This window comes from Hirundo rustica, chromosome 2, assembly GCF_015227805.2.
Source record: "Hirundo rustica isolate bHirRus1 chromosome 2, bHirRus1.pri.v3, whole genome shotgun sequence".
NCBI lineage: Eukaryota > Metazoa > Chordata > Aves > Passeriformes > Hirundinidae > Hirundo > Hirundo rustica.
The window spans coordinates 55,591,036-55,618,474 of NC_053451.1; the positions used below are offsets into that span (position 1 = coordinate 55,591,036).

Here is a 27,439-nt window from a genome sequence, read left to right on the forward strand (position 1 = left end):
CCTCGTAGTAAACCACTCAGCATCTGTGATGAGCAAAAGCAAGAGGAAAAAGTGTCTCTTTACAGGTGACTGCTCTAGAGATATAGCTGTAGCTCCTTGATCCATTTTATTTTATTAAAAAAAAACTGGCTTAACAAGCAATCAGCTCTGTATTTTGCCCTCATCTGTGTTGCCTTCTCATATACATGCTTTCTCATCTGTATCAGTCCTGTGGAGCTGTGATATACATTGGATTGCCAAATAATTAACTTTAAAAATAAGCCATAATTCCTGTTAATTTTCTTCCTTGTAATGCATAGTCTGAATTACAGTGGCACTGGCAACTGAAGGAGCAATGCACTGCAGACTAGATGTGGGAACACAGAGCTATGAGACAAGCACCTTGCAGCAAGGACAAGAACTACTTAAGCCACTTTTGTTATCCTAAAAAATATCTGATGTTCTCTACCCAGATGGGATATGGAGAAGTATGATCCACCTCAACAGTAACTGTTCTCTCTGTCACACATTTATGCCAAAAAGCCCCATCATGATTGGTAAGCATTGTGTGAGCTTGACTCTCCACCTCAAGTAAACTTAGCACAGTAGAGTGATAGCTCTTAAATGTCTCTATTTTCTCTGTCTTTAACCTGTGATTCATTCTTCTCGCTTTTTTCTCCATGATCCACCCTTCCACACACATTTCGCTTCAGAAAGTGCTATGCAAATTGTTTTCCTACATTACTGAGGGTTTTTTAAAGTTGTACTCATGAGGAATATTGCATCCTCAGCTAAATGAGAGGTTAAAAACAGAAGTTACTGAAATATGAATGTACATATGGTATCTTTCTGACTTTAAATACTCTGTATAATTCTTGCTTCAGCAGTTGTACTGGTGCAGAGTTTACTATTAAAAACATCCAAAAGTGATGGTTTTTTCGACTGTTTCTGATGTTCAGTTCATAGCTGTAAGGATCAGGCTTTTCCCAAGATGACAAGTTTTCCCATATGCCTTGAAATGAACAATACTATAAAGCCTTTGCAGACTGATTATAATGGAAAATTGCAAGGTCTTTCCCTTTTTCCTTTCCTCAGCTTTCAGAATCCAGCTCTACTTCTCCTGAAAGCAGCTCCAATCTATCCTTTTCTCTGCTCTATTTTCAATGTTTAAAAGGATGCATAGAAGGACACTTGACTCTGTCTTCTACTGAGACTCATTCAGGTCATTACAGGGTTTTTTTAAAGGCTTAAACTCATCTAAAATATGAATATGTGTCAATTATGGCAGTTGCACAGTACCAGTAAAGCAGAGTCAGAATTTCTGAACAGGAATGACTAAAGTGCCTTCAGTCTCCTTGACATTCTGACTTGAGTGGCCGAGCCACTCATCAACATCTATTAAACTATTAGGATTTAATGACATTGCCACAGAAATTATGGTCTTTGGCTGCACTAGAATTTACTACACATTGGTAACTAAGTATCTACCGGGGGGGGGGGGGGGGGGGGGGGGGGATAAACAAAATTAAAAAAAAAAAAAAAATAAATAAAAAAAAAAAAAAAAAAAAAAATAAAAAAAAAAAAAAAAAAATAAAAAAAAAAAAGAAAGAGGCAAGCAGGATGTGCATTGCTCTGATGGAGATGTGCCACAGCACTGTAAGCTCTACCAGCACGCCGAGGCTCTGGTAGTTCGCTCAGAAGCAGCATGGCCAGGCACCCAGCTGGGTGCTGGGTGGGAAGCTGAGGACACTGTCTCAAGCTGTCATCCAGGGGACCAACACCCTCAGACATATTTCGTATTTTGAGTGGATGCCTGTAAATCAGCATGTTTGGAATTCTTTAGAAGGTCAGCTGACTACCAATTTCCTGGATGTACATTTGGCTTGGAATAGTTCTCCTGTCCTTGTAATTATTTTGGTTTTACATGCAATTACTTGTACACTTCCTCCTTTTTTAATTGCTTACATGTTTAACTTTAAGGTTGTTCCTGGTAGCTCTTTTCTAGGGAATTAGGAATACTGAGTCTTCAAAAGGTAGAGTTTGGTCTTAGCCTTAAAATTAAATCAAAAAAACAAACAAAAACCCCAAACAAGCCCCTTTGGGGCTTCTCTGTAGAAGTCCCAATAATTGCTTTGAGCTATTTTAGGTGTGATTAAAAATCCTCCTGCTCCTGATTACTTTCAGGCAGTTTGATGCCAACATTATAGAGTCAGGACTCTCTAGGGTCCCTGTTAGGAACAATGCCTTTAACATAAAATAAATAAACTATATTAGAGACACCAGGTAAATCTGCTTTAGCTCTCCCCAGTATCCTTTTGTGCCTCAAAGGTCTCAGTGGGATATACCCTGAAGTTTACAGGACATGTACTTCCATGCCCACAATACGGAAAGTAGGAAGATTCCTCTGGAGAAGCCCATTGATGGGCTTTTCATCTACTGTCTCTGCTCCCAGCCTCTGGGTTTTGACATTCTGCTTAAGGTTTAGGACACATTTTTGCTGATGCTTTTTGTTTTGGCATATACACCAGATAAAATAGATTGGGTTTGCCTCTTCCTAAGCCAGTGTGGGTGATACTGGTATTGGGGTGAGATGCCAGTTTGGTGCACTGTAGCTTTGTTGAGTTTCTACCTAATCAACTTTTAAAAGTCATTTTCTTTCCCTTTTTCTTTGTGATTTTGCACTTGTCCAGTTTTATAATATTTCTGTTGGTGACATCTGCAAAAAGTGCTTTTTAATCATATTCTGAGCAAGGATACAATACAAGAGTTCTTGACAATAAACACACACACACATATGTACAGGAATGCAGCAAGGGGGGGGGGGAAGCACTAAATGGATGTGAAATTGATACCACTTTTTTTTTTGGGGGGGGGGGGGGGGTGTGTGTGGTGTTGTGTTGCTTTCAGGTATATTTAGTGTTGGAAAGATTGTGGAAAATTTTATGGGAATAAACCACAAATTACCTAGCACATCTTTACTAAAGCACAGGCTTTAGTAAAATCTACAAATAAATCTATAACCTTTCCATCCTTCTACCTGCCCTTCCTGACATGAATATGTCTCAAAATTAGAATTTATTTTTGCAAATAATGACGTGAAATTACCATTCTATAGCTGGGACTTTGAAGCTCATACCATAGGACAGCATAGAACATAGAATAGTTTGTGTTAGAAGGGACATTTAAAGGACATCTAGTCAAACCCCCCCCCCCCCCCCCCCCCCCCGGGGTAAGCAGGGACATCTTCAGTGAGATCAGGGTTGCTTAGAGCCCCATCCAGACTAAATTCAGGCAACTGTGCAGCATGGCCAGCAGCTCCTCCTAACTTCCCACAGCCCATTTCCACTGTCCAATTTACTGGCTAAGTAATCATTTGTGCTTGAAAAGGAGACAATTATTCCAGAACATCTGAAAGCCACATTTTTAACTGCAGCTCTGTTTTGCATTCTATTCACTGTTTCTACTTATTTCTGCATGGTACCATCTGGACTCCATCTCCTTCCTACTTCCTCATGATTTGCAATTTCCTAAGTTCCTGCACTTTTTTTTTTGCATTTTATGGACAATCAGCAATTTTTTAGCTTTACAAATACAGCTCAGCATTCCTTCACTCTATTTTTAGCTCAGACTGGCTACTAGGAACAACAGCCTGCTAGTTTTGAGCTTGCTAGAGCAGCTGACTCGTAGATGAGCCTGGCAGATGGCTCAATTCTTTTCCGAAAGCCTAGTGAGAATGGACCTGTCATTTCTAGTCAGCCGGTTGATAGCAAGTGCTCAGATAAAGCTGACTCTTGAGTTGCGTCTGCATTTGTTGCCTGAAAGCTTCCCACCTCAGCTCACACCGACCGAGAGAACACCCTCCAGTCACTCCCAATTGGCTCCTCTTGGGTTTGGTTCGGTTGTAGGACAGACTCTTCCATTCGGAAGAGACCTACGATGATCACCTAGTCCAACTTCCCGAGTAATTGAGGGCTGACCAAGTTAAAGCATATTGATAAGGTCGTTGTCCAGATGCTTCTCAAACACTGACAGCCTTGGGGAACGCCGTTCCAGTCGGCAAAGAAACTGACTGTTCCCAGTGTCCAGTGTAAACTCAAGGAGCAGCTTTGAACCATTCCCACACGTCCTGTCGCTGGGTACCAGCGAGAAGAGTTCAACCCTCTCTCTCATCTTCCCTTCCTCAGGTAGCTGCAAAGAACAACGAGATCGACGTCCTCAGCCTCCTGTTCTCCAAACCAGACAAGAGCAAAGCCCCTCGCTACCCCCGGCAGCACTTTCTCGCTGTTTAGGTTTGTTCGGCGTCGTTTGGTTTGGGCCCCGCCTCGGGAGGGAGGGTAGGCGGGCCGGGAGGGAGAGGGGGCGGGACGTGGAGCGGGCTGGAGGCGGCATCGGTGTGATCGGCGCGGTGCCGGGCGGGCAGGAGGCGCTGGAGCCGCGGCCGCAGGTGCGAGCGGGGATCCGCGGCCGGGCGGGAGAGCGCTCGGTGCCTGGCGCGGAGCGGGGCGCGCCGGGCTGGGGCGGCGGGAGGTGCCGGGAGGTGCCGGGGTCTCCCTCCGGGTGCAGAGCTTGCCGAGCCGTGATGGCAGCAGAGCCCTGCCGTGAGCAGCGCTGCGCGGCGTCCCGCGGCCATCGTTTGTCGTCGCCGCTGCCTGCCCGGACCCGGCGTGGGGGGAGCAGCCTCTGGTGCGGAGCTGGAGAACGGGGGCTTGGCTGCTGCCCGCTCCGCTCCCTCTCTTCCTCCTTTTACGGCAAACTGTGAAGTACCGCAGATCTGTAGTCTTCCTCTCGTGCGTGTGGAAGGCGTTCCTGTTGTGTCACTTAAAACACAAACAGGCAAACAGACACCCCCCCGCCCCCGTCTCTGAGTTAGGCGCTTTTTAAAAGCACATTTCCATTGCTGCTGAGCTGGGCTTTTCGGTAAGCTTCTATGAGCGTGCCAAGTCGGGACGGAAAACAGATCAGAATATTAACTGTAGAGTCTGCAAAACAGATGGAGGAGCGCGGATAACGTGGTGGTGACTGTAATTCTCTCTCTCTTGCTTCCAGGTACTTGACAACACCGAAAAATGAAAGCTTTCCCATCATGTCTCTCCATGCAGTAGCGCTCGCCAGCTTCAGCAGAACCGAAGTATTCAAGCACCCCTGCTCTGAGGAGGTGAGGCAAGGGAGACCTCCGAATGGTGGCTCAGTGTGCTAGCCTGGGGGAGTCTTAGTTCAAAAACCAGCTTTTAGTTGTCAGTGAACGTAGTAAATTCTTTTTAAATGCTGGTGGAGTTAGCTTGGGAAGCACAGTCCCGGTATTGGAGGTGGGGGGGGGGGGAAAGGCAGGCTTCTTTTATAGTAGGAAGATGTCAAATTGTCAGGGAGTTTTGTTGTTGTTCTGGCGGTGGGTCGTGCTTTCCATGTGCTTCTGTTGTTGTATTTCCTTATCACCGCTCTTTAATAGCTTTTTTTTTTTTTTTTTTTTTTGTGGTGGTTGTTGGTTGGTTGGTTGTTGGAAGGGACAGTTATGTGGCTTTTTTCCCCCCCTGTAATGTAGTTGGAATCCTAGCATCTTGAAAGTAAATGGAAATCGCACCTGAATTCTCAGACCTTTCTGATAAGAACTGAGAGATGGGTTTTTTGTTTGAAAAAAAACCTATAAAAGTCTTAAAACTCAGCATCCTTAATAGCTGTGCTAACTGATAAAGCCTTGTATTTATCTTGCCAGGCAGTTGAGATAATCTCATCCTGAGAGGTAGAATCTGTTAATCGCTGAGAGTTTGTTAATTGTATCAAAAACAATTTTTTTAAATTTTAATAAAAGAATATAAAAATAGTTCCTACTTTATCCACTGATATTGACCATATGATATTTATATATATAAAGCCTGCCTACATGCCAGTTTCCCTAGAGAAGTGCAGAGAGGGAAAAAATAGAAAACACTAACAGATAACTGAAAAGAGTATTTTTCTAAGCACTGGCATAATCAAATGCTAAATATTTTAAATTAAACGTACTATTTTGGCTTGAAATGTTATCCTTCCGTTAAAAGGGAAATTCTCTGTGGGTTTTAATTTCTTCTGCTTTCCGTGAGTCTGAAGAGTATCTGGACAGGAGCTGTACTCTGAGTCACCTCACTCTTCCACGTAGGAAGTATAGAGGTCAACAACCCGAGGTCAACAACCCGGGGTGGCCGAGCTCAGCACACCTTTAACTCCCTTCTCTTTGTATGGGATCACAGAGTTCAGGGGAGGGTGAGAGGAGTCCTGGTCATGCTTCAGTGTGCAGACATTCTCACTGATGTTGAGGGAAGGCACAACACCTTGGTTAAGTGCCTTTTGACGATGTGCATGTGGGAGCAGAGCGTCCCTTTCATTTCCCTGGTTTCTGTGATGTGCTCTGCAGGTCCATGACGTACTTGAGGCAGCAGGGAGGTGGTGGGACAAATTTTAGGTCCTCACAAGGAATTTATGAGCTTAGGGAGGATACCTGTTGCTTTGCTGTCCTGAGTGTATCATAGTCTCTTGTTGGAATTAGTCCCTGATATCTGCACTAAATTGCTTCCCTGGTTCAGCTTACACTGTTTTGACAGTATGGTAAATCCAGCATTGAAGGTAGAAATACTGAATTGGATTCATCATGACTGCAAAAGGTGAAGAGCTGATCTGGTATAAATCTGCTCAGGCAGTTCAAATGCATTCAAAATTTTGGTTCCTATTTGGTTCCTATGCTGCTGGGTCAGGTATTATCTATCTGTGTCACCTCCTGCATTATGCTGGGTCAGTCACGTTGCTGATATGAACCACATGTACTGTGTTCTATCAAATTAGGTGACGTGACCACACTTACTCCCAGTTGTTAGAGCTGGGAGCTCAAGGAGCACATTGATCAGATATTCGTGGAGCTAGATCCTCATAGATTTACCTTATAACTTGTGTAGATCTAAATAGATCCATGCTTCCGGATACTGATTGGTGGTTCCTTCAATTCTTTTCCACTCCATTGCTGTTGTTTTGGTAGATACACAGACATCTTATTCAGCCTTTTGTCTTGTTTGTGCCTTATGCACATGTTTAATTGTCCTGCTGTGGAGAGTTTCTTTTGGTCACCTGCCTCCTGGAGTGAAATGAGAGATGCAGAGCTGAGAAACCAGTGCTGTCCAGACAGTGTATGCTTCTGGAGAGATTTTCAGGCAGCCAGAAATGTAGGCAGTGGTTTGGTGGCTGTTGGCAGGCCTCAGAAAAGTGTTCTTTCTGCTGGGGTGACTGTGAGACCGAGGCTATCATTAGCAGGGTGCTGTTATCTTATAACCAAATTGTCTGCCTCTCTGTTCTTGTTGCAGTTAAACCACGAAAGCCTAAAAGTGGCGTTCACTGGCTCAGCGTGTTCTTCAAATCCCTCAGTGAGGATTAGCTGCCTTGCTCCAACACCTCAAATCTCTGTTCTCTCAGGTAATGCCAGTTTGTTCCAAATTGCCTTCCTCTGGGGAGTTTTGCTGGTGCTTGTAGTGTGGTGTTTGTGTGTACTGAACAAGTCTAGTTTGTTTGAAGAGGGTTTCTTCTTACTTATTGGCCTTTAGGGTGGTGCAAAATCAAAATACATTATACAATTTGCAAGTATGTTTTGGGTGGTTTTTGCCTTTTAATGGTAGTTTGGCTGTTTTAGTTAATGCTGACCTTTGCATGTGAGGGTGGATCGGGTTGCCCAGAAAAGTTGTGGATGCCCCATCCCTCTAAGTGTTCAAGGCAAGGTTGGATGGGACTCTGAGCAACCTGGTCTAATGGAAAGTGTCCCGACTTACAGCAGGGAGGGTGGAACTGGATGATCTCTCAGGCCCCTTTCAGCACATAAAATTTTCTGATTTTTTTAAATTAAAACGCTAAATGTTTTTGCACAGGGAAGGTGATGTTTGCAGCCCAAATCGAGGTATTCCTGTGCAACTGAAATGTCAGTAGTCACCAAAATATCTTTCTTTCTCTGAAAAGTTTGAAATATGTTTGTCTGAAAGTTGGCTAGTTTTAATTATCCCCTTCCTGTCCTTATATTGCCACGGCTGGCTGCATTGACATGATGTTTGTTTGCAAGTGCAGCCAATAAAATGTGCAGTTTTGCTGCAATTTCTGCAAGAGCTTTGTGCTGGTAAGTGGTAGGTGGCTGATCCCTATTACTGACATATTCTGGCTGATTTTGTCCTGGCTTTACTAGGATAGCTTTGCTAGCAGCTCTTGCGGTTTCAGTTATATGTGATGTTCTCACTTTTTTCCAGCTTTTTCTTGATGAGCACTGCTCTTTGTATGGACTTGCTGTTCCAAAATACATGGGAGTTTCTTGTTTTGGTTTTGATCCCTTCATTAGTAAACTTTCTTATCATGTTTGCATGCCTGCAGGCTTCCAGGTGAGAGACTCATGGAGAATTTTATTGTTTTCCAATGAGATATGTCCAAGGAGCAACCTCTGGTCAAAGTCTGGAGTCTGCAAGACTTGCTGCTTTTTTCACCAGCAGTGTTTAACAAGCCTCGTGGTCCTAATTAGGAGTTCTTTGTCCTGGAAATGATTCTTCTTGATCGTATCTATTCTTAGAATTTTACAACCTACTTATCTTCTCCAAAGGAGATTGTTAACTTCATTGTGTTGATGTGGTTGATGGTTTCTTCTTGAACATAGACTTTGTGTCGAATCTCTCAGTTACTTGGATTATGGCAGTTCCTCTGAGGCTTTTTGTTTGTTTGTTTTTGGGCTCTTTTGTTTGTTTTGTTCCACGTACAGGACTTCAGCTTATTCTTCAAAAGCTACAGGTTGTAATGCATGCTTCGGTGTCCTGCTAATGTTGCTATGTCTGCCACAAAAAGCAGTTTTTCATTTTCTGTTGAACTACAGTTTTGCAGTAGATCACATAGGACCTTGGCAGTTCTTTTCATTCTTTCAGAGGCATTATAATGATCTTGCTGTCACAGAGCTAAGTTTGTTATGGTTTTGGCTAAGTGTTTCCACCCTGTGAATAATGGACTGAAGTTTACTTTAGCCATTTCCACTCTGACTGAACTGAAACACACAAGCACGTTGACCTTGTATTACTGAGTGTATTTTTTGTTACTCTTTCTGCTCTATTGATCTTCCACGTGACTTACTGTAATTTTCTTTTCTATTTGCAATAGGATCAGTACCTCTATCAGTAATAGTTTTGTTATCCTGTTTTGTAGAACAGCGATGTTTTTGAGCACACTGACAATCTGTCGCCATTAATGTCTTAGCTAATTGTGTTTGGATAGCAGCAGAATACTTTACTGTTGGTTTATTACCTAGCCTTTATCAATGACAAAATTACTTCCTGAGTTCAGAAAGCAAGAGCTTTCTTGCAGGAAGAGGCAGCAGCAAGTGGTGAGTGAATTCAGCTGTTTCCTGTCTTCTCATTTGCGTAAAAAATGCTATGTGTTTTATTCATTTATTGACCTTTTCTTAGTATTGCTTCCTAACCTCTTGTTTTCTTCTATTTTCTGAGCAGATGAGTCTTCAAGGCCAGCAGTGATTGGACATGCTGGAAGTTTTGGATCATACCCAGGCAGTGCTGAAGCTATCAAAGACATTCTCGTGTCTGTTTTAAATGCATCTGGTTTGAAGCCCTCTTTGGTGTTGGAGCAGAGCACAATGCAGGGAGCTGAGCGTCCGGACAGTGATGTGGAACAGTGGGAAGAAAGCAGTGCTGGGGACAGCCATGATGACAGTGACAGTGATTCTGCACATCACAGCGCTGCCTGTACACAAACAGACATTCGGTTTACCAGGCCCCGGGCGTGTTGGAACAACTCAGACTGTGATTCCCCCAAACCTTCGCCGGATACTTTCCCTGGTCCCCGTTACACAGGTGGAGATCCTGCTGCTTCCTCCTTGAATGGTTTCACTCTTTCAAGCGTGTCCCCTCTGAAGCGTGACTGCTTTACCCAGGTGACGCTAACAGGAGGCACCGTCACATCCGCTGTCGTGCGTTCTGGAGAAGAATCTTATACCTCCCCTGAAAGAGACTTGGCTTTCCCAAGGTTGCTTGCAGATACGACTGTTGGTAAAGCAGATCTAGTGAAATACCCTTCTGCCGTGGAGCCTGCGCCTCTCAGCAGCAGCGACAGTGGCCTTTCCCAGTCAGAGCCAGTCAATCCTACAGGTAACTTGACAGCTGCATTTTTGTTGTAAGATGTCTACAAAGAACAGAAAGAACTGTATTGAAGGGGGCCTTATTTATGGTGATTGCAAATAAGACAGGTGCTGTCATTCAAAATAGGAGAGAGGGGAGAAAGAGCTTAAAAACCAAGGAGAACCAGAGGAGTGGCCTTGGTAAAATGGGAGATGCTCATGCTTATGCAGTAGGCATCTCTCAGGATGCAGAAATGCTTCTGTAATATGCAACTGTTGATAAAATGTAAAAGTTGCTGAGCTGTGAGAAATGTAGAACATTCACTGGATGAGCTTTCTACTAGTTTTACCTTGTCTTCACTGTTACCCTTTTCCCAATAGCAGATAGCACGAATCTGAGCATTGGGCAGTGATTCATTGGTGGGTGTGGGGTCACGTTGTATTTGGCAGGAGCTGGAGGAGAGGGAGTCCTTGGATTCTGAGGTTTTGGAGGCAGGACGTTATCATCCAGTTTATTATGACTAAATTGGCTTGTTCTGGAGCAGGACTGTTTTTCTTTTTTCCCTTTCCAAGTGCACTTGAGGTCTTAGAGACACAACCCCCCATCTTACGTAGAGTAGGTTCTTTACACCTCTCACCGGTTTCCAGCCGTATGGATAATCCCATGTGTTGTCTGTGAAGCGGACTGGCTGAGGGCTGCTAGCAGAGGGTGCCCCTTGAGTAAGGTGCCTTCTGTCCCTGCAGTATCAGAGGGCTCTGGACAGTGTAGGCTTGTAGGCAAGGAGCTGTTCAGTGGGTGAGTTCAAGACGTGTCCCTGAGATGGCTGGGGGAGCAGCTGGCCTGGCCTTGGGGCTGTGTGTGCCTCCATGAGATGTGCCAGCCTTCCTGGGCTGCAGGCTGGGGTCCCTGCTGTTTGACTGAGGCAGCAGAACGGTCCCCTCCTGTTTAACATGTGATATTGACAGGAGCAGCCTTTGGTACAGCGAGATGAAGCATTTTGATTTTGTTTATGAAGGGTGTTAGTGGCGTCTAAGGACTTAATTTAGGGCCACAAAGATGTTCAGATGAATGGGACACCTCTCCTATGAGCACAGAGCTGGGGTTGTTCAGCTCAGAGGAGGCTCCAGGGCGACCTCATAGCAGCCTTCCAGTACTTAGAGGGGGTCTTAGAAAAATACAGGAAGGGCGATCAGATATTAGGAAGAGTTTTACTATGAGGGTGCTGAGGTACTGGCACAGTTTGCTCAGGGAAGTTGTGGATGCCCCATCCCTTTAAGTGTTCAAGGCCAGGTTGGATGGGGTCCTGACCAACCTGGTCTAGGGAGTGATCTTTGAGCAGCCTGGTGTAGTGGAAGGTGTCCCCGCCAATGGCAAGGGGTTTGGAGCAAGGTGATATTTAAGGTCCGTTCCAATCTAAACCCCTCTGTGATGATAGATTTCTTCAGAAAAATGTTGCAGCTGAGGTCTGATTTTTCTACTGGAATAAAGGCAAAGAGCAGGGAGTGTTCATCCTGCCTTTGTATTATAAAATAAATAATATAAAATCTAGGTTTCATTGGTTTGTTTCAATTTGGGTTTTTTCTTCTCGCTTTGGTCAATAGTAGTCCTAGCGGTGACACTCCACTGACCTCCACTTCCAGTTTCTGATCCTTTCTAGCTATTCACCCAGAACTCCTCCAAGGTCTAAGTTGGCAGCAAGGTCTCAAACAGACACGTGCCACCACAAGACTGTGTGCTCTTAATAACAGCTCTGTCCTCTGGGACGGGCTGTTGTCATCAGTTAGTATGTGACGATTATGGCTGTTTCCTTCTGCTGGGTGTTGCATTGTCTCCGTGCCTTCGAGAAGTGCCCGGCAGGGAGAAGGAAACCGCACCCAGCAGTTGGGGCTGGCTGAGGCCAGTCACACGTGTTTGGGGAGCTGGGTCTGGAAAACACAGCCCAAGCTCTCGGGGTCGGCGGGGACTGCGAGGCACGTGCAGAGGAACAAATACATCGCGCGTGACTCGACCTTCTGGCACGAGTCGGATGTGTCACAAGCTTGTGTTGGGGTGGCAGTGCTGCTGGCTCTCCAGAAAACAAAAGGAGCAAGGAGTGTGGTAGCCAGGTGACTGAAGGAGAGCATCCTTGATTTTTACTAAAGAATACCCCTCACGGGAGGCAGAATCCTTTTAGACACTTGGCAATGTGGTATGTTCTGTGTGTCTTAGGCCTTTTCTGTACGAAGTGAAAAATTCTGCATTTCTTCATTCCTTGTTGCTTTTAACCATTAACACACTACTAGGTAGCTTGGTTAATGAGGTCTCATTCTCTTCTGCACTGTCCAGTACTATGAGGATGTGAAAAGTGAATAGAAAAATGAAAAAGAAGAAATATAATGCCTAATCTGAGGGCAGCAATTACACAATAGGATTTCCTGACTTTCTGTTGCTATCTCAGAGATAGTGGTTTCTCAGAGGAGAATTGCTGAGGGATGCACAAGATACAAGAAAACTGTGTAATATCACTTAAATCAGAATAAATATTTTTTTCAGTGGAATTTAATTTTTGTTTAGTGGTATTTTCTTCTGGTCCCCTGAAATACCTACTATGCCTTGTTCATATGTTTGAGGCCGCAAGATAATGGCCCTTATTCAACCTTTTGAAAAGGCTCTGTCACTGTTAATGAAGAGTTTGTGACCGAGTTTAGTGTTTTCTGGGGGCTTTCTTGTGGCCAGTGTGTCACTGAGTTCACAGGCTTGTTCTTGCTTTTAACCTCTATGTACATCAAGGTCGCTTCCGTCCCTGGCTCTTAGGGCTTTTTCCCCAGCCCCAGCAGCCTCCAGGCAACAGTGTTCAGGAGCAGAAAAGCAACCAGATAACTTTTCTGCATCAGCCTTAGAGTTGCATCCCATTGCTGCGTGTGCCAGGCTTCTTCCCTGTGCTTTTTTTACATTCTCTTTACTTAAAGATGCAAGCGGGGATGCAAGAGGTAAGCAGAGGAGAGAGCTCCCATTAAATTTCAAAATTATATTGATGATGAATTGCATCTTACGTTTTAAAGAGAAAGAAATAATTTTCCCACTTCCTTATTTCTGCTTATCTTTTTTAGTTTAGTGAGTAGTATTTATTATCTCAACTGGCGAGAATGTAGTCTATTATCAAGCTATAGAGCTTACCTAGTAAGATGAATCATCAGGTAGGTATGAAAATAACTTAATTAGGCCATTACATGTGTTTTGAGGAGTCATATTGTCAGCCTTCCGTTTTTCTTTCATGGTATACACAATGGAAGTATTAATTATTCCGTACAAAAAACTCTCCATCTGTGTCGCTATGCTCGAGCACAGTATTGACTGTGCAGCCTGATGTCATCGATGCTCAGGGCAGTGTAACGTGGTCTCTCTAAGCATGGCAATATAAATAATCCAAACTAGGCCTGAGAGTCAGTATCCCTTAGCTGGAGAAAAGTTTTACATAAATTATGATCGTACTTTGTGGGAGCTCTTTAGCCTGTGACTTCTAAAGAAATTTAGGAAAGGCATTTTTTAAAAAAAATAAAAAGCCATTGATTGAACTGTGCTATTTGCAAAGGCTATAAATGGTGTCTGTGTCGTGGCTGTTTTCTACCACGTATGGTCTCTTTATCCTGTAAACATCATGAGAGTGAAACAGAAACTCTGTTTCAAGGTCCAAGAAAATGCAGTAAACACCAGTAAAAACCTGACATATGCTCTACTGTACAGTGAAAAAGAGATAAAATTTATTTCACATACTCATCATACTCATCAGTGACTACCAGGAAAACAAAACTGCTGTTCTGGGAAGCAAGGAATGCTGTGGCTAGTGCCACAGTTGGACATACTACCATTCAGTATGGGTTGCATTTAGAAGCAGGAGGGACAGTTCAGTTTTTGGAAAAACGTTTGCTTTGCTTTCTGGAAGTCCCTGCATGCATCATGGGAGTTGCAGAGAAAGAAGTTACTAATAGAAGTTCTTGTTATACTGACAGGTTCTACTTCTCCTTTGAATATAAGTGCTATACCCTTGAATCGTTCACTGCAGGACGTCTGCATGCTTCCAGAGGATGTGGAAAAGGTGAGGACAACGTAATACAATCATCATCATCACGTTTTTTACTTTTTATTTTTGCAAAACCAAATGACAAAAGGTGTTTCTCAATAAAAGAACTTCCTGACTTACTAATATTTACCCTTCTTGCCCTCTGTGGGTGAACCTACAAACACAAAATGCCTATTTCATAATTTGTCTTCTTCCCTTGACCCATTAAATATTTAAATTATTTTAAAATAATGGAAATATATACAGGAACAATGTATACTTCTGCTTTTCATTCCATCATTTCCCCACACATTCCTTAAAAGCAAACTTTAATGTTAGTAACTTTAAAGTTATATTAGAATATGCTACATAGAAGTTGTTGCAGCTGCATGCATACGTATGAGATTTACCTCATGCTTTTACTGTCAAAAGATGGGGAGAGGATGGGGTTTTTTGTGTGTGCCTATGATGAGCATGTGAGATTTACTGTCAAAGAATTACAGTATGAATAACAAGCACAGGAACGCTGCAGTTAATTTGAGCAGTTTCTCATGGTTTCTAATAAGGGCCCCAAAGAGTCTTAGGTGTGCTGCCAGACAGGCAGTCCACTCAAGCCTGTAAACAGAGCTAAAGGTGAGGAGCTAAAGCTGTCACACAAAACTCTGTGTGCTAAATGTTAATCTTTTCCAACAGTGGAAAAAGAGGGGTTCATGGATTGCAATGAGTAGGATTTAATATAAAAGAGCTTTAAAAATGTGCCTAGGAAAGGAGATTTTTTTTTTTTTGCCGGACTGTGTGCATGTGGTCCCATGTCCTGGGCCCAAGAAGTGATCTTCACCTTTGTGCACAACACTGGTTTTACTGGAGTAGCAAGTTCTGCCTTTGGTTTGAAGCTCTCAACGTCCATAAGGTGCATTTCAAACAACAAACCCCACTCAATAAATCATGCACCAAAACTCAATGAACTTGAACTAGCTTTTAATGTTGCTTTTTATGAAAGGTGTTTCAGAAAAGAGATGATGTTTCTCCATGTGTAATGTGGGACCTTAAACAAAAGTAATTTGTTTTCAGACACCAGGAGACCAGTGAGCAGTTATCTGGATTAGAAACCACAATCTGAGTGTTGAGTGAGGCAAGATCTTATCAGCTACTACTGCAGAGATGCTGGGGGCTGATGTGATTACAAGTTGAAGGATAGCAAGAGCTCAGTCCATTAGGAGCAAGGCTGCCTCTAAAAAAAAAACAAAAAACAAACAAACAAAAAAAACAAGCACCAACCAAAAAAAATCCACAAAACTTCAAATACTTTTAGCTTGTGAAATATTTCCTTTGAACTTTAGGACTGAAAGTTAAGGAACACGTGGTCTCAGCAGGTCCTGAAGTTGTAGTTGTGGGCCAGGAAGGAAATGGGTCAGATAATCTTAAAGGGGCTTTCCACTGGTACTAGTGGGAGAGGACAGAAATGAGAAGGTTGGTGTGTCACAGCTGAGTTGGGACTGCTTCATAGGGTGAGGGAGCTATCAGTAGGCAGAGCTGAAAGCTGATAGTCATGCTGAGTACAACATGTGTGCTCTATTTCATGTTTTTGCAATGCAGCTCTCTCAGATACACCCATAATTGCTTTTATCAGCAGGGCATGCCAAAAGGCTGCGCTCTGCCACTAACTTGAAACTTTTTGTATCTTTAAAGTAGGAAATATCTTCCAAAAGGGAAAAAGGCTTTTAAATTATTTCTTTGCTAATGGAAAGATAGCAAACTCCTGGACTCCTAAAGTTCACTGAAAGTTGTCTCTGGGGAAACTGTGTACCAAGCAAGTAATATTAATTAGTGTTGGGAAAAAGGTACGTCTCTCCAAACACCCACAGGGACTTGGGTGCTCTCTAATGCTGAGATTAATCTTGTCTATGTGTATTTGTCTGTGAGCAGTAAGAAAGCTGTGCTGTCTGTTGTGCTCTTTCAAGACTGAGCTATTCCTAGACACTGATGTCTTTCTTCATGGTTCCTGTACAAGTTGAGGGGATGTCATGAATACTGATGTCGAGTGGTACAATTTTCTGAACATAAGCCACTTTTATAAAGCTTTAATTATCCTGCACTCAAGAATCTCTAGCCTTGGATACTGCCATAGCTGTTTAGATGTAAGTTTAGGTTGGCACATGGCAGTAGAGGGGAGAAAGTATCCTGAGTATCTCTGGGTTTCCACCCAGGTGCCTGAGTACAACCTTCACTCCATGATGTATCTACTTTTGAGCTGAGACTGGTGTGGGACCTGTGCCCAGGCCATTGTCGTAGCTCAGGTGGGGCTGGTGGGATGCTCTGTTAGACCTCAGAAAGCAAGGGATACAGCAGTGATATTAGGAAAGGAGATGTGTGTGTATATCTCAGTGGTCCCTTCTCCTAGAGAGTGGGGGACCAGGGCAGTTGAGATGGCGAGGGACATCACAAGGAAGTGTTGTCTGATTTGGAAATGCTACAAAGTGAAGCTTTGGAACAGCTACCTTTTATTTAAGGCAGTGGGAAGCCCAGGGGAGCCAGGTTCCCACTTATCAAAGACTTTCTATGTAGCATTGGACACGTAAGCTCAGTGCATATTGCCTACTTCGCTGCCCTAACTCTTAACACGTTAAAACATTTTACTGGCTCCTGCACTTCCCACCACCTGAAGATCTACACTCATTCAAAACTTGCCGCTTCTGGCCCATTCCAGCTGGCACGTGTGCAAAACTGCTTATACACATTGACTCGAAATTGAATCATGTTAAATAGGTTACTTGGATGCGTGCTTGCATACTAAATAATGCAGTGTAACTACAAGGCCGCATATCTGAAATGCATACATCTACATCAGTTAGTCATTTTTATCTAATACTTGGGTAAGATAAAAGCAGATTGTATGTTATAATCAAGGGTGAGACAATTATCTGGGCAGTTGCCTTTTGCATATTGTTCCTGAACTGCCCTTAGGGTGGTTTTTTTGAGTTTAAATAAAAGGTGAGGCAGGTTTACATTTTTATTTATAGACTTGAAAAAGTATGGGGGGAAAATGATACATTTCATTTCATCTTATCTAAATATCAGATACGCTGTGTACTAATGTGTGCTGTGTTCCAATCTTGTGTCCAGGAAAACGCACACTTTTTTGTCGCAGATATGATTATAGCATCACTAGAAAAAATGAAATGTAATATTCTAAGCCAACAACAAGCAGAGTCCTGGGGTGTGGAGGAAACAAGTGGATCAGATGGCAGCTATCACACTGACTCAGAGCTATCTTCTTACCCTGGAGTGAAGAAGTCTGATTCTTCTGTTACCTCTTCCGACAGTGGTTATGAAGGCAAGTTACTTAATCTAGAATGTAACCTTGTCTGAAAGCCTTTACTGTTTGTTTCTGTGCAAGCAAATACTAAACAGATTGGGGCATTGCTTGGAACCAAATCCTCCTTTTTCCTGTGGATCACATACTTCCTTTTGGATGTTTACACCTATGTTTTATTAATTATAATTATTTTTTACACTAAAGTGAAAATGTAGGGTTTAAATGCCACAAGCCAAGCACGACTCTCCGCAGAGCATGCCTGTGGCTGGCTGTTTCTCTCTCTCTGCTTTTTATATATATATATATATTTATATATATATATATATATTTGGTAGTATTTGCAGCTTGGGTCTTTCCTTCTGTGTTCGCTTCTGTAGTATGCAGATGCAATTGGTTTGAGTAAGACTCCCCGAAGTATTCATTTACATATAGTTTAAGGTATATATAAATACTCCTGGCATTATTATGCTTGAGTCAACACATGCATTTTTAAGTAGATTTTAGTGTCTTGAGTAGTACAGAACTTAGTGATGAATCATACATCTAAAGTCTAACTGACATAACTTCTGTGGAAAAATGAGTGGTGATCTTGGACATGACCAGGGGAGAGACCACTGCAATATAAAAGATTTGGGTTTATCACTACAAGATTCTGGCTAAGAACCCTAGGGACATACTGTATGACAGACTCCCAAGAACTGGCCTGCTCTCTGTATGTGTAAAAACAATTAAATTTCCTCTATAAATGCAGTTTGTGTGCTAAAGCTTTGGTAAGTGGTGAAAAGTGTAAACATAATTGCAGCTACTTATAAATGCTGGAAAAGTTTTACTGATCTTGTCCCTGTCTTGGACAGGCTGTGCTTTGCTGCCTCTCAGCTCACCAGTGCATCTATCATCACATCATGAGGTTACCAGATTTCGTTGCCACAGTGACTCAGAGGATGAGTATGTTATTATTGGTAAGACTTTAAAATTGTAACTGCAGAAACAGATATGTTGTTCAGGCGAATCTATTCCATTGTTTGGGAATTCTCTTGATTTAGTAGATGTTATTGTAGGAGAAATAACGTGAGAAAATGGAAATAATTATGTATGTGTAGCTCCTTATTAGAACACATGCAGAAATACCAGACTGCTGCAGGATTTCCTTTCTAGGAAGGAATATCTCTGCTGGTTTGAGAGTGGTGAGCTGACCCTGCCTGGACACCAAGTGAACACCAAACCAGTCTGTCACTGCCTTTCTTCACTGGAGAGAAAACACAAAAGGCTTGTGGGTTGTATAAGGACTGGGGGACATCACTCACCAAAAACTGTCACAGAAGAAATAGTGTGGAGAAATTAATTTACTGCAAATCAAATCCGAGTAGGGTAATGAGAAATTAAATTTTAAAGCACCTCCCCCCTAACTTTCCCTTCTTCCTGGGCTAAACGTCACTTCTGATTTCTCTGCTTTCTGGGGCTTCTCACACATCCTGTCAGGAGCTTGCTGCAGCATGGGCTTCTTCCCTCTAGGTCACAGCCTCCTTCAGGCATCTTCCTGCCCCAGCCTGGACTCTTCCACGGGCTGCAGGGGGATCTCTGCTCCCCCATTAATCCCCATGGGCTGCAGGGGCACAGCTGCCTCACCATGGCCTGCATGAAGAGCTGCAGGGGGATCTCAGCTCTGGCTCCTGGAGCACCTCCTGCCCCTCCTTCTCCACTGACCTCGGTGTCTGCAGGGCTGTTTCTCATCCATATTCTCACACTCCCTCCAGCTGCAGCTGTGCAGGGTTTTTCCCCTCCCATTTTGACTCTGTTATCCCACAGGCGCTACCACCATGGCCCGTGGTGTGTCCGTCCTGGAGCTGGCTGGCATTGGCGCTCTCAGGCATGGGATAAGCTTCTGGCAGATTCTCACAGAAGCCACCACCATAGCCCCTCCTGCTGCCAAAACCTTGCCATGCAAACCCAACAGAGGGACTGAAATTATGTCTAAGGATTAAACCAAAGGAATGTGCATGAAGGACGTGTGAAACTGGCACAGCCTCAGTCAGCTGTAGCCAGCATTGGCTGAGAGAATTTAGGACACGATCATTTCCTAATGAAATGGATTGACTCAGTTTTAGGCAGCCTCTCAACTGCTTCAGGACTAGAGCAGAATGTCTCTGTTCTCTTATAGTCGTGCTTTGCTTCTCTTTAAGACATCCTGAGTTTCATTTGGTTTGCTTCTGGTTTTTACACATAACAGAAGTAGAAACCCTTAAAAGTGGCCTGTGCAACTTTTGACCTTTGTTTTATCTTTTCCTGATAACAAACGGATTTTTATTGTTCTCATTGGTTTTAGAGCTTTATTTATTCCTCTCATCTTTCCCTGATCTACCAATGGAGAACAAGCTCCCAAAAGGTTGAGTTCCTAATAGCAAGAGTTGCTTTGAGATGTATAAATGAGGAAACATTTGTCTTGAGAGCAATAAGCATGGTCAAAACTAATGCTACCAGTGTGGAGACCTCGTTGGCATAAGCATATTCTATCTATGTAAACATAATGAAGTGTGTAATTTAATTGCATTCATCTCACCTGTTACTAACATGTTTATAGCATAACTGGTATGTTTGTGATTGGTGCCTCCAAACGTCTGTCAGTGTCCAAAAAAAACCTAATGTGGCCTCTGTTGGCTCTGTACATTATTATTTATGTCGAGTGACTTCTGTCTGGACCTTGACCAGCAGGCACTTTTCTCTCCTCACCATTTCAGCTCTTGAAGGCAGGCTGATGGTGATGATAGAATGTAAAGGTATTAGGGAATATTCTTCATCATGTCAGAGAGATGCAGAGGAGATGAGACTTCCTATGCCTGTTTTACAACTAGGGCTGAGGTTATTTCCCACATCCAGGAAGGGTGTTGGAAAGAGGAATATATTTGAAACTGACACTGTGGTAACACAGAAAGTATTTTTAAAATAGTGCTGAGTAACAGATGCTTTGTTTCTTAAATGGTTTCTCCTTTACTGCAGAACTTGAAGACCTTGAAAATCTGTCTGTTGCCAGTGATGAAAGGTGTGTATCTTTACTATAATAGCCCCGTGGCTCCACCTTCTCTGCTGGAGCACCTTTCTGGTGGTTCTTCTGGCTGGGGCAGGGAAAGTTGTGGGAGTGGTAAATTGGGCCCTCTCAAGGAGGGGGAAGGAATGCTGCTTGACAGCAAATGTCTCTGGTGCTTGGCTTAGCAGTGCTTCTCTGGTCCTCTAGTCTTGCTGGAGGGGGGTGTCTGTGGCTCTTCGAGGGCCTGGGTGTACCAAAGAAAGAGGATAGGAATGAAGGAACGGGAGAAAACTTTTCAGGGATGCAGAAAAGTCTGTGGAGATGCTGATGATGTGCTGCTATTTTTCACTGACAGTATTCCTTACCTTTCAGATCACCTTTTGAACCAGGCAACAATTCTGCTGAAGCAACAGCCCAGGAGTTGTGCAGAGCTTTCAGAAAATGCTGGTTGCAAACAGACTCTGCAGTTCAGCTGTCTGGTTGCCTGAGCTCATCTAAGCAGAGAGTGAGTCTGATCTGAAAACAACGAGCTCTTTATTCAGTTCCCCAAATAATCATGGTCTCACTGCAGCTGCTTCACTGCTAGGAAAAGGAGGAAGTGACATAAAAAAAAAAAAAAAAAAAAGAAAACAAATACAGATGAGTGCTTACAGTTTATTAGTTCACTTTATATAAATTTTTAGAAAATGTCTTCTCTCTCCAGCATTTTTCAAAGCACATTTGAAGCATGTAGTTGTGAATAATCAGGATGTGCTTTCTCCTGGGACTGATATGAGGGAGTTTGAGGGGGGGACTACATGCAGGTGAAAACTGAATTGGTAAAAATACCAGAGTATAAAGGGAGATAAACATCTCCCATAGCCTTTAACATATGTCCAGCTGATGGGCTGGTTATCTTCATGAGATTGTCTTTCCCAATAGTCTGTGCTGAAAGAAGAGATTCCAAGAGAGCTTGAGTCCAGTTTGAATCTGGCTGAAGAAATAAAGATCATATCCAAGCTGAGAGGATCTTCTGGCTGGTCCCCACCAAGATCACAGATTATATTTAATATTCATCCTTCAGTCAAGTAAGTTTTGAGGGATCTGGGCATTGTCATTTAGTATAGCATGGGGAAAGCCGATGGAAGGAGCTCGGGTGATGAACAGATCTAGTGCATGTGCAGATGATCTGTGAACAGGTCTGGAGCTGGTGCATGGCCCAGCCTTCTGTAGTGTCTGTCACCAGCCTCACCAGAAAACAGATGGCATCTTTTTCCTTCTCTTGGCACGTCGTGATTAACACAGCATGTGCAATTTTCCACATGATAATACACGTACTCTTTGGTGTTATGGCGGCAGTGTACTTAGCTCCTGAAAACTTCATTTTGTGACACTACCTGGAGAATACTCTTGTCTTTCCCCACTGTTCTGCTAATATTTTATGAACAGCTGGTTTTCAGAAAGTGGGGGGAGGCACCAGGTCATGTGTGAGGAAATGGCTCTTACCCTGTGTCAAATGCTGTTAAGTGCACACAGTAAGCAAACTGGCTGTTCCCTGTGTTGCTGCAGGTACAGTTGCTTTTTCAGTTGCAATTGTGGATTTCCCTTCTCCAAACCCTGTGATAGTGATGCCACCTTAAGAAATAGAAAATAATTTAGTTCTTTCAACAAGCATTATGGAATCTCCCTTCTTCATGTGGAGGAGTCAGCTCCTGAGGTGGACATTCTCCCTGGTGCCAGTGTAGCTCTTTTGTACTTTGGAAGAATGTTAATTAAAACTGTCTTTTGGGTGCTGAATGGTCTATTTGCCTCTGTATACAGGAGAGATGCAGTAGTGGCGGCTCAAAACTTTACGTGTGTTGGTTGTGGAACCCCAATAGAAAGCAGTAAGTATTACCAAAACTGGCAAAAAAACTCGTAATAAGTGCAGTACTTGTACTGCAATCAGTACTGTAATCAGACTATAATCCTCACCAACACAGATGTACCACAGTTTTTAAATTATCTGAGCTAGAAGGAAAATCTCATTGTTGGATGTGCCTGAAATAGTAAAACAGACAGTGGGATCTTCCAGTGTCTGGAATTTTTCACAAAATACAATACTTGATAGATATTCTTCTCATAAACAATAAAAATTTGTAACAGTCAACCACAAAACAGGAAAAAAAAAAGGACAAGAAAGAATCAAGCTTCCCAGCTGAAAAATGCTGGTTTTGCATAGTCCAGTTGTTTTTTTAATAATTCTTTCCCTGTGCCAATTTAGACATTTCCAAAATTCCTTTTTAGAGACTGTATGCAAGCTTATGGAATCTGTGGTTTTGTTCTTTTGGTGTGTCTTTTTAAAGCTTTTTGTTTCTTTAGGTCTAAATCACAAAGTCTTCCTTGTTTTTTTGTTTAATTCCTGATACTTTGTGAGAACTACTTGAAAGTACAATGATTTACAGAACTGACAAACAGACCTTGCCTAAGAAATCTTTGAAGCAGCGCTTAAGTCTTGTTCTGGGTCAGCTCACAAGGGCAGCATTTGTGGTGTCCTATAAAGTATCAACAATCTATGATGGCATGTTAAGTTGAGCAAATTGGAGTTGCTGTAGTAGCAGAGAAAAACCCCACAGACCTCTTGATGCGAAAAAGTATTGTGCAAACATGGCTCCAAAATTGGTGGAAGTATTTTTGTTGTGTATTTTACCTAGTGTTTCTTTTGTGGTTAAAGCAGCAGGGGTTTTTCTGAGATCTGATGCTGATAACAAACCTTGTACATGTGTTCACCGCGATAATAAAGCCCCCTACTTAAAAGAATAAAACAACAACAAAAAAAATCCCTTTCCCTTCATTCCACTAGATCTGAGTTATTTAGTCAGACTAGGCATACAGACAAGAGTTATGTCCCATAATTTTTTAAAACATTCAGAATTTCCTTGCTGTCTGCCTGCAGAATATATCAGGAGACTCCGCTATTGTGACTACCTGGGGAAGTACTTTTGTGACTGCTGCCACAGCTATGCCCAGTCTTCCATTCCTGCCCGAATACTTTCAAAGTGGGATTTCAAAAAATACTATGTGTGCAACTTCTCCAAACACCTGCTGGACAGCATATGGCAGCAGCCCATTTTCAATGTGTCGTGTATTAACAAAACCCTCTACACGAAAAGTAAAGAAATGGACAGGGTCAGGGTAAGTGTGACTTTTTTTAATTAGGAATTTCTGGGTCTGAGACTTTCAAGAAGTCCTTAGGGCAGGATGTCCTGTGTGAGTATGTGGTGGGGAGGAGGGTTGTTTTTTTCTGACTTATCCCATCACCACTTCTGGGACTTGCCCTCTTTTCCCTTAGGTGAAGGGAGCAAAGAGAGGCGTTTCCAACCTAGGCCAGAGGTCTCCTTAGCCCTGTTGTCTTTGGGAGGTGTTTCCTTAGTGGTTTCCAGTTTTAGTGCATATAAGGGAGTTGGTCTCCAGCAGTAAATATTTACATCTTCCTGGCTTTTGGCCATTGGAAAGTTCTGTAATTTTTGAATGACTCCTTAATTTTGTGGGCCATTGGGGGAAACACCCTTGCCTTATTTAAGAGCTGTACCTCCTACAGCTTCAGGAAGAGTGTTCTGCTGAAGTCTGCAAGTAGGCATGTGTTCCCTTCTTGGCTGAGGAGACACCTTACACAGGTGTGGATATGGCATGTATCAAGACCTGCAGCCGTTTTTGGCATTAGGATCTGCTTCACTTGTCAAGGAATAAAAACAGCCTTTGCCTGCTATAGGCTTTCATGCATTAGAAAATCCATTTGTTTAATACTGGGCTAAGTGGAAAATTCCTTTTCTTAGGTGGGGTTTGGTGTACATGCAAGGGTTGCTTACTCAAATAGTGGTGCTCCTTACTTAGGAATATATAAAAGCAATGCTTTTGATTTAAAAATGGCTTTGTTTTTCTTCATCTTTTAGGAGGCACAAGAGCAGCTTTTTCATTTAAAAAAGCTTTTGAAAACGTGCAGGTTTGCTGAAAGGTATGGACTGTGATTATGCATGGAAAATAGCTTAGTAAAAATGTGCATAATGTGCTTTTTAGAGCTGCCTTCTCTAGAGACATTTGGGTGCAGTTTTAAATAAGTTGATATCATTAGAAAACTAATAACAAAACTGCTTTCTGTTGCACTGCAAATGTTGAGTGAAGTACAAGTTTTATGTGGTAGCTGTTTCTTGCCATATGGTCTGGTTTTAAATGTTTAATGATTTTAGTTGGGTATGTATTTTAGTTAGGTGTGTATTTTTTCTTGTTCTGTTTCTCTTAGATTCTCACTCATTCTTAAAAGGTCAAAGATACTTATCTCTCTGAGAATATTTGTCTTTAAAAATATGTTGGCTTTTTTTAATGGACAAGTGTGTTCCTTGAGTGTTTAAAGATTTATTCCAGAAATCTGTCATAACACTCAATTCAGATTATTTTATAAAAATATTCAAATGAAAGTCGTAGTAAGCAAAGGTGATCAAAACCAAAACATGACCTTGCTTGTTGCTAGAAGTGAAAGATTTCTGGTGTTTACCTTCCCAAACTGTAGGCATAACTAATACATAGACATGTGACTAAAAAGACTATCACTGCAGAATTGCTGATCTTTTTAAGAACAGGCATAAGCCAAATAAGATTTAAAAGTAGGTTCTATTTTCTCTTTGACATAGACCTCTTCTTTATGCATCAGTTGTTGTTCACCAAAATCAAACAGAAATGTGTTTTTGTCTGTCTTTTGTTCAACTCCCTGTGATTCTGTTACTGAAATAAGGATCAGGGTTGTCACTGTACCCTCTATCTGCATCAGTGATATTTTAAAAGGAATAGCTCTACTTCCAGTGTTCACCTGCTCATCACCCAGTAGTGACCTGTGAAGGATAAAACCCCTCAAAGTCCTCTTTTCAAAGCAAATAAATAAGCCTGGCTTATGATATTAGACACTATATGGGATTTTACCTACTCTTCCTGAGGTAGGAGAGAGTTCTTTACACATTGTTTAAGGACTGCTGGGGTAACTGTGTATGGCAGCTCCAGAGCCTGAGGAATGCATGTTTAAAGCAGATCGTTTATTCTAAATCCCAGACCTTCCAATTAAAGTGATCTCAAATTGGGAGGGAAGGTAGATATCAGAGGGATATACAACTTGCCTTGTATAATCCCTGGGTGACTGGGGAAGTGAAAGAGGCTTATTCTGGAAAAACACTCGAAAAAGAACTTTTTGTAACTTTGATTGGGTTTTATTTTGTTTTGCAGTGTACTGAAAGAATTTGAACAGGTCCCCAGCCATCTGACAGAGGAGCTGCATCTCTTCTCACTGGAAGATCTGGTGAAGATCAAACGAGGGCAGTTACTGCCCCTTCTTAAAGATATTCTGAAGAGCTCCACCTCTCATGTAGATGGCTGTGAGGTAAGGGAAAAACAGGGCTTTTAGTGTCCTTGCAGCTGCCACTGTAAGGAAGTATCCCTACTGGCATTTCCACGTAATTTTTTTTCTTAGGTTTAAATTCAACCCTTTTGTTGTTGTTGTAGCTCTGTCAAGCGAAGGGGTTTATCTGTGAGTTCTGTCAGAGTGCAGACCTGCTCTTTCCATATCAGACTGCCAAATGTAAAAGGTGCCCAGGTATGTTCCAGAGTGAATGTTTTTCTTTCTTCCTTGGGGGAATTTTGCTGTATAAAACCATTTAGACTTATTTTAAATGTTGAGAACTAGCTTTACTGAAAGCACACATATTTGAAACCATGGACAGCACGAATCCTTGAAAACCAGCCTGTGGCAGCTGTTTCGTATCAGTGAATTCAGAGAGCAAAACCAGGGATTTGCCTGACCACGGTTATGCTTGCAAGGGGAGGCTATTTTTTTGGGTCTAGGGATGAGAGAGCTGTTTTACCAGATCTTGTTAGCATTTAGTGTAAATTATTACAGGGGTGGTTGTTGTCCTAGACTTGCAGCTTCTGTTTGCTTTTGTGCTGAAATGTACGTGATAGACCATCAGTCAAGGAGCACAGCTATTGACTCTTTTTTTTTTTTTTTTTGTTAATCCCTCTGAATGCTCCTCTGTATGTATAAACAGAGTGCAAAACATGCTTTCACAAAGCATGCTTCAAGTCTGGAGGCTGCCCCAAGTGTCTGCGGATCTCAGCTCGGAGGACTCTTTCAGAAACTCCATCACTGGTGCCTCAGTGAAACTGGGTTCCTCTGACTGCTGACTTTAGAGGATGCTCAGAGCCAAATCTTCAGGTGCATGACTAAGCATTAAATAATGTTGTTTTAGACATTACTGTTTTTAATGCATGTCTCCTTTATGGGGGGTAAAATAAAAAAAATTTTAAAAAAAGAAAAAAAAAAAAGAAAAACAAAAAACAAATGCCAACTTTATTATTGTCGTTGAAAATTCACCCTAAAGGAGTTTCACCTTAACTGGTGACAGACTGGATGTTAGTTTTTTGGGCTGCCTTTTGTTGCCATGTTTTGTCCTTGTATGTAAGATTTTTAATGCTATATTTTTTCATGTAAAAATGATTCATCTCTGTAATTCTGCAGATAACATATAAATAGTAAGTGAGCGTTGGGAGTCTTTGCCTGTGTTTGATTTTGGAAATGGGGGAAAAAGTGGTGAAGTACAAAAAACATTCTCTGAAAACCTCTGCAATAAATAGAAAAGACTTGTCTGCAAGTTTTAGGCAGATGCTAATCTAAATTTTTTATGGCAAATGCTTATTGTGAACAAGTGAATTTTAAGTTTCTTTTAAACACATCAGTGCAACAGCCTGTGGTGAGTTAACTTGGCCTGCTGCTAGGTGCTCTTCACACCTTACACAGCTGCTCTCACCCCATTCCTCAAGAGGACAGAGGGAGAAAATAAGATGGAGGAGCTCACAGGTTGAGATACAAACAAGGAGATCACTTGCTAGCTACTGTCATGGGTAAATAAAACCCTGAATTGGAGAAAATTAAATGTATTGCAAATTAGAAATTGTGTAGGGTGGTGCAAAGCAAA

The 27,439-nt window shown here is 42.3% G+C and overlaps 1 protein-coding gene across 2 annotated transcripts; it reads left to right on the plus strand.

Moving 5' to 3' along the window:
* Window positions 1–4,336: 4,336 nt before the first annotated feature.
* Window positions 4,337–27,055, plus strand: RUBCNL (rubicon like autophagy enhancer). 2 transcript variants are annotated; one of them, XM_040056834.2, is made up of 16 exons: window positions 4,337–4,423; window positions 5,026–5,134; window positions 7,305–7,413; window positions 9,465–10,118; window positions 14,078–14,163; window positions 17,251–17,461; window positions 18,298–18,402; window positions 20,438–20,480; window positions 20,838–20,970; window positions 21,387–21,532; window positions 22,266–22,330; window positions 23,380–23,618; window positions 24,377–24,438; window positions 25,695–25,848; window positions 25,971–26,061; window positions 26,513–27,055. In XM_040056834.2, exons 2-16 carry the CDS (start codon window positions 5,063–5,065, stop codon window positions 26,623–26,625), a joined length of 2,283 nt encoding a protein of 760 aa, XP_039912768.1. In that variant the 5' UTR covers window positions 4,337–4,423; window positions 5,026–5,062; the 3' UTR covers window positions 26,626–27,055. The 2 variants fall into 2 exon arrangements, with proteins under 2 accessions (XP_039912768.1, XP_039912770.1); XM_040056836.2 differs by lacking the exon at window positions 4,337–4,423 and adding an exon at window positions 4,546–4,896 and having other exon boundaries at window positions 26,513–27,049.
* The last annotated feature ends 384 nt before the right edge of the window (window positions 27,056–27,439 follow it).